This window comes from Peromyscus leucopus, chromosome 4 (genome assembly GCF_004664715.2).
Source record: "Peromyscus leucopus breed LL Stock chromosome 4, UCI_PerLeu_2.1, whole genome shotgun sequence".
NCBI classification, from domain to species: Eukaryota; Metazoa; Chordata; class Mammalia; order Rodentia; family Cricetidae; genus Peromyscus; species Peromyscus leucopus.
Window position 1 is genome coordinate 68,700,388 of NC_051066.1, and position 19,524 is coordinate 68,719,911.

The 19,524-nt window shown below is 49.6% G+C and overlaps 1 protein-coding gene across 1 annotated transcript in view; it reads left to right on the forward strand.

Moving 5' to 3' along the window:
- The first annotated feature begins 4,644 nt into the window (after positions 1-4,644).
- Syt13 (synaptotagmin 13) overlaps positions 4,645-19,524 on the forward strand; it is a 41,169-nt gene continuing 26,289 nt past the window's right edge. Inside the window, exon 1 of the mRNA XM_028878984.2 lies at positions 4,645-4,944. Coding sequence (XP_028734817.1) covers positions 4,762-4,944 — 183 coding nt within the window. The 5' untranslated portion in view covers positions 4,645-4,761. The remainder of the gene's footprint in view (positions 4,945-19,524) is intronic.

The window sequence follows — 19,524 nt, forward strand, 5'->3', positions numbered from 1 at the left end:
AAGCGCACCTTCAGATAGCATCTGAGACCCATACCAAGATCTGCCACGATCAAAAGCAACTTGAGGGAGATTTGGTTTCAGAGGGTTAGAGTCCATAATGGTAGGAAAGGTATAGTGTGGCACAGCCTGGCTGCAAGGGCAGGAAGCTGGATGGTCACATTTCATTTGCACACAGGAAGCAGCGGGATCAGAACAGGAAGTGGGGCAAGGCCAGCTGCAACGATATGCTTTCTCCAATAAGGCACCGCCAACTGAGGACTAAGTGTCCAAATATGTGGGTCTGTGGAGGACATTTCTCACTCAAACCACTGCACCTGCTTTACAAAAACCCACAAATCCGCTACTCTCACCAAGGTTCTCAGAGTATCTCGACTTTTGACTTCTTTTCTTCTATTTATTTCTTTATTTCTTTTTTTTACTTACTTACTTACTTATTTATTATATATACATTGTTCTGCCTGCATGTATTCCTGCGTGCCAGAAGAGGGTACAGATGGTTGTGAGCCACCATGTGGTTGCTGGGAATTGAACTCAGGACCTCTGGAAGAGCAGCCAGTACTCTTAACCTCTGAGCCATCTCTCCAGTCCTGACTTTATTTTCTTCTGTTAGCATAAAAAGAAATCATGGGACAGGCTGTGGTGGCACAACCCTTTAATCCCAGCACTCAGGAAGCAGAGGCAGGTAGATCTTTTTGAGTTCAAGGCTAACTTGGTCTACACAGTGAGTTCCAGGACAGGCTCCAGAGATACTCAGAGAAACCCTGTCTCAAAAAATAAAAAATAAAATAAAATAAAAAGGAAGAAAGAAAGAGAAAGAGAGAAAGAAAGAAAAAAAGAAACCATGAAGTAGTTATTGCATCTTGAGAGCACCTGAATCCCTGTTCCTGGGCCATGGTCACTCATCTCAGACTCTCTACACTGTTGTGTGTTTTATTACAGGGATGCTGTGGTCAACAGCCTGTGTTAGGCCCATAAGATGGCAATGGGGCTGACCTGGTGTTGCTGTGATGCATCCCTCACTTGTGGAATGCTTGTGAGAACAGCCATACTACACCATCAGTCATAGAGAAACACAGTGCACACAGTTGCGTACAGAGCACAACACGTGGTCATGGCAACAAACCACTGTTACTGTTTATGTATTTACTGCCCTTACTCTTATCGGTTTGTCTAATACACTCCTTATACTAGTTAAAAAATTATTACTGTGAAAGAGTATTTGTATTCTGCTGGATGCAGCCTCTGTGCAGTCCATGGTGATGGTGTCCCTTAATTGCACACAGGGACCATAGGATTCAGCTGACCTGTGTGCTCTGGTTTTGTGTAAGTGCATCCTATGATGGGACTATGGCCTGAAGAATTCTCAGAAGCTACCCCATGGTGAGCAGCCATGTGACTGCATTTGAAATTTTTTTTTCCTCCAGGATGAAAGTATTCAGGATCTTAGAGACTAGACTAGAAGTGATTCCTCCCACTATTGAAACGTCCAAGCAGCCATCAAAATAACAAATGGCATTTCATCCTGAGGCTGGGGCATAGCCCTAAGGGAGCCTCCTTCTGATTGAGATGCTCCCCCAGAATCTTGCCCTTGTCCGACCTTGGCAGCCTGGCAACCCGAGCATTCCCAATTATCCACTGGCCTCTTCTTCAGACTGTCTCATCCATTCTTCTAGGCTGACTCTGTCAACCACTTTTATCAGACCACATGATTTCATTTGTCAAAGAAACCCAGCCAGGCCTTTTCATTAAAGGCCACTTCCTAAGATATCAGTCACAGGAAGCATAAGTTACCCCTTTGATGGGATGTGTGAGGCTGTCTGGTTGGATAGCAAAGGCATCCCTGTATCCTGACAACCCCTGGGGTTCAGCGGTCTTGGGCTCCATTCCTGACTCTGTAGTAGGTTCATTGCATATAAAAGAGATGAGAGGTGAGCTCTTCTTCCTAGGTTGGGGGCCACTGCATCCCAGTAACCATAGCAACAATGGACCACATGGCAGGTGTCTGATGTCCATCGGACATTTTTCTGGTGTTAAGTGCTCTTCATCTTTCCATCCATGCCTCCCTTAGATTCTGTTCTGACTGGTGACATTAAGAGTTTCCCAGGGGAGCAGTCCAGGCCTGGGAGACCTGCAGCTGACTGCATTAATTAAGCCTCTTATCTCCCCAGAATGTTTTGCATTGCCAGGCTCAGGAGCCAAGAGAACCTCCAAGGGCAGCTAAATAGAAAGCAGGAGATGGGGGGGGAGGTTTGCAGTTCACAGTTGTGAACAAATAGGGCTTAGTAGAAAAATATTCCTGGTATACAGCAGGCACATAACTAATAACTGTGGAAAATCAATGCAATAAAATAGACGTTGTATTGAAAATGGAACTCTCCCTTCCAAGCTGCTAGAAGTGCCTAGAGAGATGATCATGTGAGTTACTAATTATTGAGTGCCTGCTGTGTGCAGTCATGGGTGCTGTGGAGCCTCTAAGAATGTTAGTTTGTTGAATGAATCTCCAGTCCACTGGGGATGACTGTAGAGAAGAATAGATGGATTAACAGGGCCAACCATGTAGCAGAGTGTTTGGATCTAAGTTGCCCCTGGGGTCTCTCCACGGAGAGCCTTTGAAGGTTATGTGCATTGTGACAGAATCAGCTGTAGGCTTCAGAAACACCCATTCTGGTAGATGCTGAAAGGAACAGAGAAGGATGCTCCTAATTACTTTGAGTAAAGAAATGATTTTCTTCTGTGCCCATGCCTTACTGGACATGTTGGATGAACTGACAGTTGGGTCTTCCTTCCCCTTCCAACCTGGCTGCCATGCTGGGAGCTCTGGCTACAGAGAGACGCCATGTGGAGGAGAACCAAGGGTGCCATCTGAGGCTTTGGATTGTCTCCTGTGGTGACCCGGCACCAGCTGCTGCCTGTGTGGGTACACCATTGCACAGTTCAGCCCAGCTGGACTCCTAGATAACTGCTGTTCCCGAAGACTGCTGAAACCACCCAGCTTAGCCCACCTAACCTGCAGAAGCACACCAGGTAGAAAAATAACTAGTCTAAGTCACAGAGTTGGGTGGTATTCTGTGCAGTGGGTAAGTGATAAATCAGGAGTAGGCAAAGGAGACCCAGGCAATGATGACACCTGAAGCCAGGCAGACAAGAGCTGCTGGGCATCTCCAGCTCTGGGGTCATCAGCTGCTGTGGAGTAAATTGCACCAAGCCCCTTTTCATAAGTACCCAGCACACTTAGAGCCCACAAACCACATCTAGCTCTCAATGAATCAAACCTTCTATATAATGGAAAATATCAAAAGCTCAGTTTTCCAGAGCTAAGACAGTCGCCTTCCTGCACAAATTCTCATTTTCCCTCACTCTTAAGCACACATATTCTCCACACTGTGAGACCTCTCTCCCAGCAGCAGTGTCTGTTACTGTCAGCCCTCCAAAGACAGGGCTTGGAACCAGCAATCATTGAGTGTGGATTCAGGATGGTGACAGGGTTTCTAGTGGCCCGTGTCCCCTGTGAGCCTCAGCATCTTTAGCCATGTAGAAGGTAAGGTCCCTGCCAATCAGATCAAGTAATAAACGTGAGCCATAATGCAGCCAAAAGATAACTACCGGGACACAGGACCTTCAAGCCAGACACCACACTGGGCCAGTCAGTTCTCTGCCACACCCCAGTCTGCCTCACCTCCCTGCTTGCTCCCCCCACATTCCCTCTCCCAGCCTCTGTCTGTTCCATCCTTGGTGGGAAGCTACTGTGAGCCCGGGGAATGAGAGACCTCTACTCCTGTGTGAGTGCTTGCAAAGCTTGAAGCTTCTACCTTACCAGCCCTGGGATAGGGTGAGTGGTGGTGTGATGAGTAAAGGGTTAGCAGTCTGATGAGGAGACCAGCTTACCCAGAGTGAGTTCCTGGTCTGAGTTGAAGCCCTGGTTTGTTGGGTTGATTAACACTGTGTGACTTCAGTTAAGCTCCAGTCCTTCCTAGGTCCAACTGCCTAGGTGTGTGTGTGTGTGTGTGTGTGTGTGTGTGTGTGTGTGTGTGTACACATGCATGTGCACAGAGCATCTAGATAACACTGAGATTACCCTCCTCCCAGGAAGTGTGTGTGTGTGTGTGTGTGTGTGTGTGTGTACATATGCTTGTCTTGTGTCTATGTGCATGTGTGTTTGTGTGTGTATACACAGAGCACTAGGAATGGCTTTAAGCCACTCTGAGGTTATCACATGCCAATGTGTGTGTGCCCATGCATGTGTATGCATATGTGTGTGCATACAGAGTATCTATCTGTGTATGTATGTGTGTATCTGTGTGCTCTAGGAATTGTACCACACAACCCGGAGGTTATCACCTACCAGTGTGTATGTGTTTGTGGGGTAAAGGGGTGGGGTGGGGGATTGACCCCAAACAACCCTGATGCTAATGTGTGTGTGCATGTGTATGTATGTATATATATGTATGTATGTATGTATGTATGTATGTACGTGTGTGTGTTTGTAGACACAGAGCACTAGGCATGGCCCCGCACAACCCTGAGGCAACACCTGCCAAGACCTTCCTGGCGATAGGGGGTGGGTCACATGGTGGCGGGGAGGGGGTTGCGGTTGACGTGCCTCCGGGTCAGCCTCCGCCTCTGACGTCCTTACAGCCATCCTCCCTGTCGGCTGGCTGCGTCCCCGCCCTCGGAGTCTGGAGAGCTGCTGGAGCCCGGCGGGAGCGCGAGGTGCAGGAGGCCGGCGGGAGGCGGGCGGGCGAGCCGCGGGAAGCAGGCACCATGGTGCTGTCGGTGCCTGTGATCGCGCTGGGCGCCACGCTGGGCACTGCCACCAGCATCCTTGCGCTGTGCGGGGTCACCTGCCTGTGCCGGCACATGCACCCTAAGAAGGGGTTGCTTCCACGGGACGGCGAGCCCGACCCTGAGAAGGCGAGGCCCGGCGTGCTTCGGCCGACCCAACAGGTGAGTGCCGGCGGGCCAGGTGGGGTGGCCGGGTCACTTTATGCTTTGCCAGACCGGGAAGGGGACAGCAGACCTGCAAGCAGGGGTCGCGGTGGCCCTCAGTGATGGGGGAGGGACTTGAAGGAGAATGAGGGATGAAGGCTTGAGAGGGTTGGGAAAGGAATGAGGGGGGGGGGACGGTGTGTAGGGAGGAGAGGCTGTGAGTCTTGGAGAGAAGATGGGAGAGCTTCAGGTTAGGGCACCCTTCGGGGGTTACTGAGGAGAAGCCTGCAGAATCAGGAGAGGCAAGGGTAGTGGGGTCTGCCAGAGGAAAGAGGGAGACCTTAGGCAAACAGATAGCTGAGAAGTAACCAGAGGGGAGGTGGTACATCCTCCCTATGTGTCCCCCCGATGGACAACAGGAGATGCCTGGGTGTAAGCGTGGCCAGTGAGGAGGAGCCTTCAGGACCCCCACGCCTAGCAGCTGAGCCTCAGCGTCCCCGTAGATCTCGGGAGACTGGAGGGCTTTTATCCCGTCATATGTGGTTCTCAGAGCCCCCCTCGAGCTGGAAATGGGCTATGTGCTGTGTATCCCAGGCAGGAAGGGCAGCGGGGGCTGGGAGGTCTGGGGGAAGAGCCTTCTCCATGATCTGTGACCTCCAGAATGCTTCTCAGGTGGAGGACAGTGCTCCTTGGAGAGCCAGAGGAAGGCTGGCCCTGGGTCAGGGATGCATCAGGGACCTCCCAGGACCATGAAGATTCCCTGATTTTAGCCTTCTGAGAGCATCTTGCTTGGAGGCAGTCCTTCCTTTTCTAGTAAATTAATTATTTAGAAGCCCCCCAGGTCCCAGAGTGGAGCCTGCAGTCGTTGGTCACTGTAGTGAGAGTGAAGGGAAATGGCTGCTGTCCTTGAGGCACTTAGAATCCCATACAAGTGACATTGTCACTGGTAAACAGGAGCTGGTGGGCTGTGGGATGTCAGCCTGGAATGATCAGGAACTGGGAACAGTGGGCTCCCCAGTAGTGAGGGTGTGGCTGGCTGCCTTTCCCTCCCATCTGGCGGTGCTGAGAGACACCTGAGGGACAGATGGCCATTCTGCTGCCTTTTAGTGGTGGCCCTCCTGCCCTGCCCCTAACTGGGGAGCAGATAGTGTAAACAGCCTCCAGGCTCCCTTCTGACCGTCCTACTGACCCCCCAGTAGCCCACACAATGCTGATCATCAGCCAAGGACCTGCCAGGTTATATCTCAGCAGCTTAAAACCCTTCCAACACCTCATTAGAATAAGTCGCAGCAAACCAGCCATGGCTTAGTCACCACCATACTGCCTTCCTGGTAAGACCTTTACATGTTTTGCTTTTAACAAGGGTACAAGGGAGTAGCCCAACTCACAAACTAGGAAACACAAACTCATGGAGCGCAGTGACTTGCCCAAGGCCACCCAGTTTTGGAGCCCAGCTGTCCTTGAGCTGGCCTCATTTTAGAGTCCTTGCTAGTAGCCCCTCCAGCCATTCCCTACCCCCTCTGTCTGGAAGGTGCCTGTCTCTGCAGCCAGGCTCCCCCCAGTGCCTCCTTCTGCAGTTTTTCTTCTCTGGCTTGGTGATTATTCTTCTTGTCCCCCACTCCTTTTCCACACAGATGGCTTCTTCTCAGCCTTTAGTTCTCTTCCGAGGGAGGATTTTACTTACTGGCCCATGCAACAAACATCCCTGTGGCTGTGTCCCCTCTCATTCCTTCTAAAGCTGTTTATAACACTCCCTATCCTGGCTGGCATTCATATTGGCCACCTGCAAAATATTTATTCCCAGTCCCTGGAAACTGGCATTTGTGCAATAAGAAGCCACTGGCAAACAAAGGCACCCAGCCTTCTTTTCCAAGGGTCTGTGTCCTTGCAACCCAGGGCCAGTTCTGGAGGCTGGATGATGTCTGCCCATGAATATCTGTTGATATGTGATGCCCACCCACCTAGGTTTCTCCTCCTGGTTCCTTGGTGCCAGGGAATTTGGCAACAAAGTCTAGATTGATAGGTGTGAGTACTCAAGGTGTCTTGGTGGCCACTGTGTTCTGATTCAGCCACTGACCCAGATATAGTAACTGACAAAGACGACGCAGTTGATTTCAAGGAAGCCAAGGAGACAGTCAGCAAGGTTCACTGAAAATGTTCCTCAGAGAAAGAACGAGGTGCTGGAGGGAGGGGACTGTAAATCTGTCTCTAACAGAGGTCTTGTGGCTAATTGTGTCCCTGCTGAGGTCTGGGGTGTTTGTAGGGTGCAGCATCCCTGCCTCATGCTTCCAAATCTCATTGGCTGTGTTGCTGGGAAATGCCTTTGGTGTCATAGGGCAGGCCTGGGAATCTGGTGTATGCCCCAAATGAATAAACAAAATTAAGATTTGTATTGAAAAAGAGCTTGGAGGTCTTTCAAGAGATTAAACACTTGCCAAGAGTATGCAGATGGAATTTAAGGGGGTCAGGGTCTTGAATAGGGAGAACAAGATCATTTTTTTTCGTCATTAACTCAAACTGAAACTTGGCATTTTCTATAAGTGGGACTATAAACAAGAAAGCGCAGGAGTGTTCTGATCCCTGAGACTTTGTTCTCAAGGAAAATCATAGCTTGTCTGAAATATGCTGCCGGGGTTGTAGACACTTCCCATGCTGATCACACTCCCCTCCATTCTAAGTTATGGTGTTTATTAAAGTCCCTGATCCATCCTGCGATTTACTACATTAATAAAAGACTGCACGTTCCTGGATATATGCTGTTGACTATTCCTTTACAGCCTGTATACTTTGCTTCCTGCTTTTTAAGCATCCTGGAGACATATCTGAGAGTTTCTCTAGACAGGGAAGGAAGGCATCATGTCACAAATGATCAGGAGCTCCTGCTGAGGGCCAGGTGCCAGAGGGTGGAAGCTCTCCACAGCATCCCCTCTTGTGCCCTGCTGGCTTCAGGTCACAGGTCACAGTACTTTGTCCTAGAGTTAGACTTGGACAAGGTCCCCCCTCATTTGTGTCCAGCCTTTGGGGAATGCAGAGAATTCAGTCTTTCCATACAGGCCATTCCATTCATGGTCTGGTGAGATCATTGAGAACATCTCAGTCCGCCCCAAGAAGTTTGGTTACAAGTGACCTGTGGCTTGAAGCATAGTCAGGGAGGTGACCTTGGGCCGGGGTGGGGTGCCCTGATGACCATTCCTCTTCCTTCACAACTGTCTTTGAATTTATTTGTAAGCTGCCTTCAGAACCCCTGGCCTCTTCCCCTGGAATTTCCTCTTCCTGGGGTTCAGGTTGCAGCTGCCCTTTTTGGCATTCCTGGTGGGCAGAGAAGCTGCCCTCCTTATTGAGCATCCTGAAATCATCTCCTTGCATGACCCTAAGGGGTCAAGACGCTTTCATTTTAGGGTTCTGTTTCCCCTTACATGGCACTTACCTGGCTGTGACCTTAAGTGAATCTTTTCAAAGACCTTTTAGGTTCCCAGGGGACCTGCACTGTCCTCTCCAAGGCAGCATGTAGCCAGAGACTTCAGCGAACTTGTTTGGCTTCAGCAATAGCCACCCTGCTCCCCTGTCCATACCCCTGCTCCCCACTGCCACAAGCACCCAGTTCACTCAGTGCTTCCCCCTCCCCCCCCAGAACTGAAATGATGGCTTCAGATGGAAGCTTAGTTCCAAGTTTTTATGGGATGCATAAATGCTGAATTTATGTCAAATAATATATGCATAGTAGAGTCCTTTCCCCCAAGATCAGGAATGTGTCCTTCACTCTTCCATGTCCCTGACAATGTCTGCTGGAAAGCAGAGCATGTGATCACCCTGATGTGTATATTGAATGAAAACACTGTATCCAACATGGAGTAGAGGGACGAACCACAAAGGAGGTCATACAGGCCAGTACACACTTCGAGGAGACCTGGGAAGCCAGGCTTGAGGCACACATGGAGCTGCCCCACAAGACAAGGGAGGAACAGGGTGAATCTGGCTGATGAGGGAGTGAGGAGCCTCTAGACTGTGATCCCGGCTCTGCCTCTTCATGTAAGTGCTGGCTACATGGTTTCTTTCTTTTAAAATTCTCCTAGCCTTATGGTTATGGTTTGTGTGCTTTCCTCTAAGTGACAGTGTATCAACATGGTTCCTATGAAGCCATCTCACTGTGACATAGTGTTTGTGAACTTTATGAGGACTGGACCAGTACTCTCATGATGGGGGCTTTTAGGCCTGGGATCCTCCTGTACATCGTCTGTCACAAGCCTCCTCCTGGTGCTATCCATTTGCTCTTTCTCCACCTGCAACATGAAAGACTCACTCTAGGAAATGGGGTCTCAATGCCATCAGTGGGGCCCCAGCACGCTTTAATTGTTCTGCTTCCCATGACCTCAGAGCATTACCCCCGGGCTGGTTGTTTCCATTACACCCACGAATGAAATTGGCCAGGCACAGCTGTTGTCCCACATATTAATCACATCATTCATTAAAGGTTAATGAGTGCATCCTAGGCAGAGCATGTGGTGAAAGGCAGACACGCTCCTCCTGAGGACACAGAAGGTGCAGCCAGCAATTGCCACAGAGCATGGTATGGTACTGCATGATGGGCAACATTCAGGAGCCATGAGAAATCCTAAAGAGAAGCTAGGCCACCCATGGTCCAAAGTACCCCCTTCTCCATTTCCAGGTGGCCACTCTCTGCTCATCTCTTTCGTTGACTCTTAATGACTGGAGGCCCTGTGAATTACTAACCCCACTCCTGGAACTGATTGGACTATCTGCCTATTTTAAGGCATGACCTCCATGGAGTCTCAACCTGTTACTTATTGTTGTTGTTGTTAGTTGTTGTTGGGGACGAGGGAGGCTTGAACCCCATGCTTCCTACATGCTAAGTACATGTACTACTGAGCTACCACCTGAGCCCAGTTCCCAGCTTTTTACAGGATCCAACTCCCAAATTTCTGTTAGTAAATCCCCTTCCATCTGTACAACAACAATGAAAGTTCCAGTTCCACAAAGTAATAAACATCAGGGCTGGCACTGCCATCTACACATGTTCTTTATATGTTCCAGATACTTGCATTTTACAGGTGAGAAATGTGAATCCAGTGAGCTTATGTAACATATTCATAGGTAGAGCTAGGACCCAAACTTATGAAGTCTGGCTCTAGTGCTACATGTTTGATCACTTGGCTAGAGCTTAGTAAGAAAAAGCTAGTCAAAATTCTGTTCAGGCCACAGTTTCCCCAGACAGGTGAACAGGTGTCTGTGAACCCGTATCTTTGAAGGTCAGCTTCCAAAAACCTCCCCTGATGCTTGGGGTTATTCTCTGCTTTGTACACCCATCAGCTCTGGGCACTCGGTACAACCCTGGGCCCTCCTGAGAGATTTTAAACAGTAAACATGTTTGGGCTGGTTACTTAGCAACAACAAAGACAGTATGAATTTTTCATCATGAGATTAGCATAAATTATTTCAGGGAGATAAACACACAGCTTCAGGAAGTGCTTTGCCTTTCAAAGTACATACAGAGAGAATATATGTATCTGGACCCATCAGTCACTTCCCAATGGCAGGTCCTGACCTATCACATTCCTGGTTCCTCCCCTAGTTTCTCTTTGTGGTATGGCATATAGATTAGTTAGTGTGATGATTAGTGTTAATTATTAGCTTGACAGAATTTAGAATCACCTGGGAGATGGGCCTCTGGGCATGCCTGTGGGGATTATTTTGATTATGTTAACCAAGGTGGAAAGGCCTGTCCACTGTGGGTAGCACCATTCCCTGGCTGAGATCCCACACGAAATACGTGTAGAGAAGGAGTTGAACAGCACTGTGCATTCACTGCCCTCTGCTTTCCTGCTATGAATGTGGTGTGATCAGCTGCTCTAAGATCCTGCATCCTGACCTCCCTGCTATCCCGTGAAGGGTGAGCCAAAGGACAGCCTTTCCCCCTTAAATTGTTTCTGCCAGGCATTTTATCACAGCAATAGGAAAAGTAGCTAAGAATCAGTCAGGCTCATGACTTGTCCCCTAGCGGAGCCTGTACAGAAAGTACTGCTGTTCCCTGCACAGGGTTTTGGAAGCTGAACAGGTCATCAGCAACTGGGAATGCAGGAGAAGGACTCAGTGGGAGAAGAGCTGAAGAAGCCAGCAGGGCTTGAGGCAGAGGGAGAAGGGAAAGTAGAGACAACAGGCGAGGACCCAGGACAAGGGAAGCTCAAGCTGCACCTGAGCCAGGGCCCAGAACTATCAGAACAGACATGAGCTCTTTCCCGGGCACCTGCTGTATAGGACAGGGGCACTGAGGCCGAGGCTCGCTCTTGGCTGCTGTGAGTACAGCTGCTCTGCACCATCCTCTACCAAAGGGCAGCAGTAGCTCACCTCCCTCTTGATCATCCTGCCTCAGTGCTCAGAACCCACAGAGCTTACTCCTTGCTAGCCTTGGGGAAACCTGATTTGAGGATGAGAAGAAGAGCTTCACAGAAGCAAGGATTTTTGTTTGTTTGTTTTTATGTGTGTATTGTGGGTCTGTGTGAGTGCATGTATGCCATATGCATGCATGCAAGTGTCTGCAGACGTCAGAAGAGGGCATCGGGTCCCCTGGAACTGGGATACAAGCATTTATGAGCTACCATGTGAGTGCTGGAAACCAAACTCAAGTCCTCCTCAAGGACAAGTGTTCTTAATCACCGAGCCATCTCTCCAGCCCCAGCAGAGTTGAGTTTTAACAACTAAGGAATTCTCTGTGTGGGCATCAGAACCAACACAGTCAAGCACACAAAATATCCCATAACCAAGTTATAGGAACTAACACATCAGCAGAGGGGAAAGAAAAACAGAAGGAAGAGGCATGTCCCTCCCTCCCTCCCTCCCCCCTTCCCTTCCTTCCTGCTATCTCTCTGTCTCTCCTCCTCCTTCTTCTGAGGGTTGGGGTGTTCAGATAGGGTCTCACTGTTCTAGCTATGTAGCCCAGGCTAGCCTGGATCTTGCTATGTAGACCAAGTTGTCCTGGAACTTACAGATCCTCCCGCCTTTCTTCCCAAGTGCTGGGATTAAAGGTACATACTACCATATCAGTCCTCTATTCCTTTCCTTACCCTTGAATTACATTTATTGAGCACATACTGTGTTCCAGACTCAGTGCTAGAGAATGGGTATACAGTTGTGGCTGCTCCCTCACCAGTGACACAGTGACTTATTCTCTATCTTCATGAAACATGTGGTGCTGTGGGCAGGATCAGAGTCAACAGAAGGCTCAGTGTGTGTGAACTGGGCAGAGCTGTGGTCAGGCTGTGGGTCAGTGAGGCTCAGGCAAGCAGTCCATTGCAGCCCAGGGTCAGGTTTGTCCTCTCATACATGCTCAGTATGTTCTGACGCCTCTGTGGAGGATGTACAGATTCTGTTTAATTTCAGTGTGTTTTTGTAGTAGGGTAAAATTCACACACAAAGCTAACCATTTTAAAGTGCATGAATTAGGAATCAGTGCCATTTAGTACATTCACATTGTTAAGTAACTGCCACCTCCACCAAGTTCCAGAACATTTTCATCACCTCAGCAGAAAACCCTGTACCCACTGAGTAGGCAGCCCCTTGTCCCTCTTCCTCCCAGGCTCTGGAAACCACCCATCTGCTGTCTGTCTCCATGGATTTGCCTGTTCTGGACATTTCGCATAAATAGAATCATTTAACAAATGACCTTCTGTGTCTGGCGTCTTGCAGTTAGCATAATGTCTGTTTTGTTTTTTTTAAAAAAGAGATTTGTTTTATTTTTAGTTATGTGTATGGGTGTGTGTCTGAGCATGTACTGCAGGTACACTTGAGGCAGGGGACTGACTGAGTCTCTCCGAATGGGAAGGTACAGATGGTTGTGAGCTGTCTGGTGTGGGTCGTGTGAGCCCAGCTTCTGTCATCTGCAGGACAGCAAATGTTGGTAACTGCCAAACCAGCTCTCCAGCCCTATCACTTAGAACATTTCTACGGTGTTGTCCTTTCCTTAGTCCTGCTGTCCTGGACATCCCAGTGCTGGATACTTGAGTTTCTACCTTTGGCTCTTTCAGGTCCACAATATACATGGGAGTTGAATTCCCAGGTCATACGGCAATTCTATTTTTAACTTTGGAGGATCAGCCAAACTGCCTTCCCTGGACACTCTGCCATTTTCTATTCCCCCAGCAATATTCTATAACTCTTTGAGCATTAGTTCTGATTTCCTTCCTCCCTCCTTCCTTCCTTCCTTCCTTCCTTCCTCCTCCTTCCTTCCCTCCCTCCCTCCCTCCCTCCCTCCTCCCTTCCCTCCCTCCCTCCTTCCCTCTTTCCTTCTCTCCCCCTTCTTCTTCTGAGACAGCCACCCTAGCAACTGTGTGAAGTTGTGCTGGATTTAAACTGTACCCACACACCCTGCCCAGGCTCACCAGCTCTAAGAAATGTAGCCCCCAGCTACTGGTGCTGCATTGGAAGGTTGAGGAAGTGGAGCCTTGCCAGGGGAAGTGGATCACTAGGGGTGGGTCTTGGGGTTTTACAGCTTGGCCCCATTTCCTGTCTGCTCTCTGTTTCCTGATTGCAGAAGCAATCTGACCAACTGCCTCACCTCATGACACCACCTTTCCCACATGACGGCTTGTGTTCCCTAAAACTGTGATCCAGAACAAGCCCTTCTTCCCTTAGCTTGTTTCCCGTCAGGTCTGGTCACGGCAGCAAGAGAAGGAACTAATACACAAGTGTATCTCACTTCAGAGTTTTCTAAGCCTGTCGTGGAAACACTCATTTTAAAATTATTCTTGTGCATTTATTCTGGTTTAGATTCCTAAATTCTTTAGCTGGTTTTTAACAGTCATTTGCTGTCTGCACTGACTGTTTATTGACATGGACCTACACAGGTACACCTGAGACTTTGAGTCTCAGAAGAGCTGGTGCGACACAGTTGAGAAGTCTGTACCTGCCATTCTGCTGCTTGAATATTGTCACTGTCCTCTTCCTCTGTCCCCCACCCCACCAAGCTTCGGACCCTCATGGATCTCAAGACGCTTCACTCAGACACTCAGTGTCCTCTAAGCTCAACTTCATCTTGCATATAATTTCTTTATGTCTTGATGATGACAGGCCAGAGCAATATCAGGAGGAGCTTTGACGTCCCCGGTGGGCGTGGTGTGGTACTCATGCAAGCCTTCCCACCACGATTTTTCACTAAGTGCTAATTCTTTGGCTAAAGGGCTTTTCATACCTTTATAGTCCAGAAAAGTCTTGGGTGGTTTTCACACAGCATTGAAGGGTAATTTCAGAGATATCTGGAGAGGTTGGTTGGAGGTTTAGGGTGGACAAGGCACGCATTATGATTTTCCCCATGAAAAGGATGGAGTATTGCTTGCCTTCTGAAACATGCTCTACAGGAACGAGTCAAGATCCAGCCACGAGGAGCACTTACACATGTGAGCATGTGGATGAACAGCCACAGGAAAGGCCTGTGGGAACTGTGTGTGATTAAGTCCACCTGGCAAAGGCCCAGGGCTTTTTGATATATTTCATTGATTTTCTTTACCCTCCCTTCTGCTCATTAAAGCCAGAGTGTACTTTACTTTCTTAGAAACAGGCGCAGAGCTTTGCTTAGCGAGAAGTGAGGAAGGCTCAGCGAGTGAATGGATGGGGACTGGACAGGTGATGGAAGAGCAGCTGCCTGCAGCCTGGCGTACTCACAGCACAGGAACAGGGAAGCAGGAGAGGAGGGCTCCGGGCTGACTGGGCAACCTCTGCGCCTGCCTTTTAGTACGACAGGGAGCGGTGAGAGGTGGGGGGGGCAGTCCCACAGCAGGGTGGCTTCCCTCCCTGTAGGCCTCCATTCACTTGGTTAGCATAGGACAAAATAAAAATCTTCCCCGGTGGGCTCGGGAGCCGTCTTGGTCTGGAAAGTGCTGGCTGTACAAGCCGAAGGGTCTGTGTTCAAATCACCGGCACCCGTGTGAAGGCCTGGCGGAGTGTTGAGTGTTTATAGTCCCAGCACCAGAGAGCCAGAGAACCAGATATCGACCTCTGGTCTCCACGTGCACATGCACACAAGTGCAAGTGTATTTGCACACACCAACGTGTGCAAACATGCCTAGATCTTCACTTGTGAGGATGAGGCTCCAACATCCAAAAGTTCATATTGTACCTGACAAAGGGTCCAACCTGCTCAGGGTGGCTGTGCTGCTGAGGCAACATGAAGGGGATGGGAAGCACGGAGGAAGAGAGAAAAGTATGTTTGTGAATGCGTGCATGAGTGTGTGTGTGTGTGTGTGTGTGTGTGTGTGTGTGTGTGTGTTGTGTGTATGCAGGAAAGTAGAAGGGAGACTATGCCAGGGGAGAAAACTCTCTAAAGAAAGGGAGAACCGAAGAAGGGGGTGAGGATGGGAAGAGAGACCAACTTTCAGGCTGGGGATGTAGCTTAGTGGTCGAATGCTTGCCTGGCATGGATAAGGCCCTTGGCTCTGTCCTCAGCTGTCACAAAAGGAGGAGGGAGCAGACAACATGACCGGAGGATGACAGGACTGACTATGACAAGGAGATTTCCCTCCACATGTGAAAGAAGAGGGAGGGAAGAGGAGCAGAAGATAGAGTGGCCGAGAGAGGGGGGAGCAGAAGATGGGCTGAGAGGGAGGGGAGACTAGTTGGAAGGGCAAATGGAAGCAAGGCACAAAAGTGACACACAGGCATGGAAATGTAATAATGAAACTCAACTAAAGTACTCATTGTTAAAAAGTAGGACATCGTGCAAGCTTGTGATCTCAGCCCTGGGAGATAGAGGCAGGAGAGCAGGAGTTCAAGGTCATCATCGAGTACATAGCAAGGTCAAGACTGACCTGGGCTACAGGAGACCGTATCTCAAAAAACCAAAATAGTGATGACTAAAGAAGAATGTTCTGGAAAGGATTCAGAGCAGGGGAGAGCACTCTAGGGAACAGCAGGGGAACTGTCAAAGATGGTCACAGGCCATGTGCTTTCCTTCGTGTTTGCTGTCCCTGCCTTTCCTGGTTTCCTGTCTTCCTTTCTCTTGGAGCCTTGAAGCAGCATCAGACACGCCTCCATTTCCGGCATACCTTCCTCCACCTGGAAGGAAAGGGCAAGGCTATCAGAGACAGGTGGTGGTGTCATTTCGAGACAAAATCCAACCCGAATTGCGGGGCCATCCTCGAGCTGTGCAAGTGTGTCCCCTGAAGAGCTCAGCTCCTTCTGCATAAGGGGATCTTAGAAGCAGCCCCGTGACGGGCATCTTTGGTGCCAAACACGGAGTGGCAAGAAGCGCAGGAGTGTTGGGAGTGGCTGACTTGAGGCCAGAGCTTGCCAGACGACATCAGGACAAGGATGAGGAACAGGGGGGTCTTTAGACTCCACAGCACTCTGGAAGCAGTAGGTCACAGAGACAAATAGGGAAGCTGGAGGTGAAGCTAGTCAGAGGCCTCCTGGATGAGGCAGGAGAGCTCAGCCTGCAGCCGGCATGAAGAAAAGCCGGGAATGGAGGGCACCGTGTCTCAGGGTGCACTGAGAGCATCATACCCTTCAGAGTCTAAATGGACAAAGCATCCTTTTGGTCCCCATGAGGCCAGCAGGGGAAAGTGTCAGAGGACAACGGGAATACTTGCAGTCCCATACAAAGGAGAATGAGCTGCCAGCAGCAGAGGAGGCAAATGCCTGTTAAACCTCACCTGTGGTGTTTCTAGAATCTTCCTTCATTTTAGGAAAGCTCCAGAATCCTTCTGCAGAGAGCACCTTGGCTGTGTAGCCACTAAAACCCATGGAAGAGTCCTCCAGGAGCACTTCCAGTGGCAATCTGTGACTGCTTATACCTGAGCCTTGAAGTCTGGAAGAGTGGGTTGTGGCTACTTGCAGGGATCCAGGCAGCATTGAGATTGTCCCCAGGGGAGGCACCTCAGGGCCATGGTCTCCTCAGGAGCACAGAAGGGTGGCTCTGGCTGAGGCTGACTAAGCTGGAGGAAACTCTGCTTGGGGACTCTGCCAGGCTGCCTTGGGAGGCTGTGTTAATTGCAACAGTAAACGAACTGGTAATTGGGCTAATAAATAGTATGAATAATTAAGCTGCCTTCAAAGCTCTTCTCCAGTGGTTTTGCTATAGTCTTTGAATGAGTGAGTTGATGAGGCATCTGAGTAGGTCTACCCTTCTGTTTGCTTTGACCCCAGCCAGTGACCTAAGCTTTCCTCACCTGCCTTGGTCACCTGTTAGCTGCGCCCCCGTTACTGCGTCATCATGGAGATGAAATTGGGTAGCACGATGTGATGGTTAGTATAGACTGTCTACTTGACAGGATGTAGAATTACAAAAGAGACAAGCCCATGGGCCTGCCTGTGGGAATTGTCTATATTAGGTTAACTGAAGTGAGAAGACTCACCTTAATTGTGGGTGAGGCCATCCCAAGGGATGGGTCCCAGACTGGTTAAAAAGGAGAAAACTAGCTAAGCATGAGAGCATCCAACTCTCCGCTTTCTGACTGGAGATACAATACAACCAACAAGCTCCTGCGGCCACCCCATCTCTTCCAGAATGGACTGGCCCTTCAAACTGTCATCCAAACAAACCCTTCCTTGAGCTTCCTTCTCTGGCATTGTATCACAACAACAAGAAGTAACAAATGCACACACAAAGCATGGTGCCCAGAATGCAGTAAGTGTTAGGTGGGAACTGCCCCTTGGTGCCTCCTGAGGCCTCTCTCTGAGCCCTCCCGACCCAGCTCCAATCTCACCCCATTCCCAACCCTGCCCCAAGCGACCCCTATTTTCTGTTCCTTCATGCTCTGCCCCTAGAGGCTCCTTCCTGTCAACTACACTGGCAGGACAAGGTGGTGTTGGCCCAAGGAGACCTTCCCTTGACTCTTTCCTGCCAGGTTGCTGGAGTTGGGTTGCTATACCCACAACAAAAGGGCACAGGTCCTTTCAGGGGACTGTCTTCACTCAGCCATCTGCCCTGGGTCTTGTGACTTCCCTTACCCATAGCCCCTTTGTCCCTAGGGGATGCCAATGATCCTGCTGCCCCTAAGATACCCACCATTCATGTTTCATGTTGATGCCTTGACCCTCCAGTAGTGTAAATGTTTAATGAAAGGTCCCCTATCCAGTCCTCCACCTTGACACCTAGCGTGAATGTATCATGTGCTCCTGCCCAAATCTTACAGTGGGTGCTCAGTCAGAGTTAACCATCCTCACAGACCCTGACAATTGGCCAGGAGAAAGCTGAGCAGACAGTTGAGAGAAAGTACCAATGACACTGGCAAGGTGGGGACCAGCAGTGAAGACACTTCTGTTTACACAAGACGCCAACCTTTATGCACAGACTTTCATTTTCCCTCTTGGTCCAATGTCCAGTTGATACCTTGTACATCTTACAGCTTTTAATACCTGTTGCCAACCGACACCTGGGAACGGGGCACTTCAGGGTGGTTCTCATTTCAAGAAGCTTGCAAGGACCTGAGGAGAAACACCCCAAGTTTATAGTAACCGGGAACCAGCTGTTCTGATGTTCCTCACCTCCCATGGTCTAATCACATTTTTGCAATATTTTGCAGGCCCCTTGATGGGGGAGATGTAATAGGCTTGCATTTGGTTTAAAAGGAAGAACAGCTGTCTCCAAATGGCAGCTGGACTGGAGGAGCTAAGTGGCCCTGCTATGGGGCTTGGGCGTGGGGACGTCTCTTGGTCCGGATTCTCTCAAAGGAGAGAACTTAGTAGGAAAGACAGGCTGTGGGGTTTGGTCTACTTTGTTACTGCTGTTGTTTTAGCAAAGCTAAGCAAAGCAGACACTCCAAAGAGAAACTGGGATGGGCTTCCCTAAGGAGACAAGCACCCCAGTGGGTTCTGCATTATGCGTTTGAAAGACATTTTGTGACTATTTATGAAATAGGTGACACATTCATGGGCTAAGGTAAGCCATTTCGCTCCCAAATCGTGGTAGACCAGATATCCCTTTTAGGGTATTTCTTCCCATGACGCTCTAGAAAAGCCACAAGAGTAAGAAGTCAAAACCACAATGTGAACGATGTGTGTCTTTAAAGCCAGAGTCTTTAAGAACACACACACACACACACACATACACACACACACACCACACCACACCACACCACACCCTTAGTTAGCATACATGTGGGAACTGGGTGAGTGCCCTAATTTCTAATGGGTGATCTCATGGCAAAAACCTCACCACGGCCACAAAGGGGCATTCTGATCACGAGGAAATACAGCTGCCAATACACCAGCATCCTCGGCTACCTCATCTCCAACTCCTACCTTAACCAGCATCTGCCCCTTACAGGCCATGCCCTGCTGACTAGACAGGAGGGCCAAGGGAGAAACCAGCCTGTCCTTCAGGCCCTGTTGTGGGTAGCCATGCAGCACCTTCCTGAATAGTTCTCTCTGGAAAGTCTACAGAGAAGCCTGCACGTGCTCCTCCTGAGTGCTGCTCTCACACACACCCCTTCCCTGAATCTGGTTCCCCCTTAAGCCGCCCATCTCCTCAGAGGTCTCCCCCGACGCTCCTTTCTTCCTCTTGGTTCTTGGTGCCCCAGATTCCTCCCACCTAGACCTCTCCCACCCTACCACGTGGCTTCCTCCCTCCACCTCTCACTTCTCTTTCTGTCC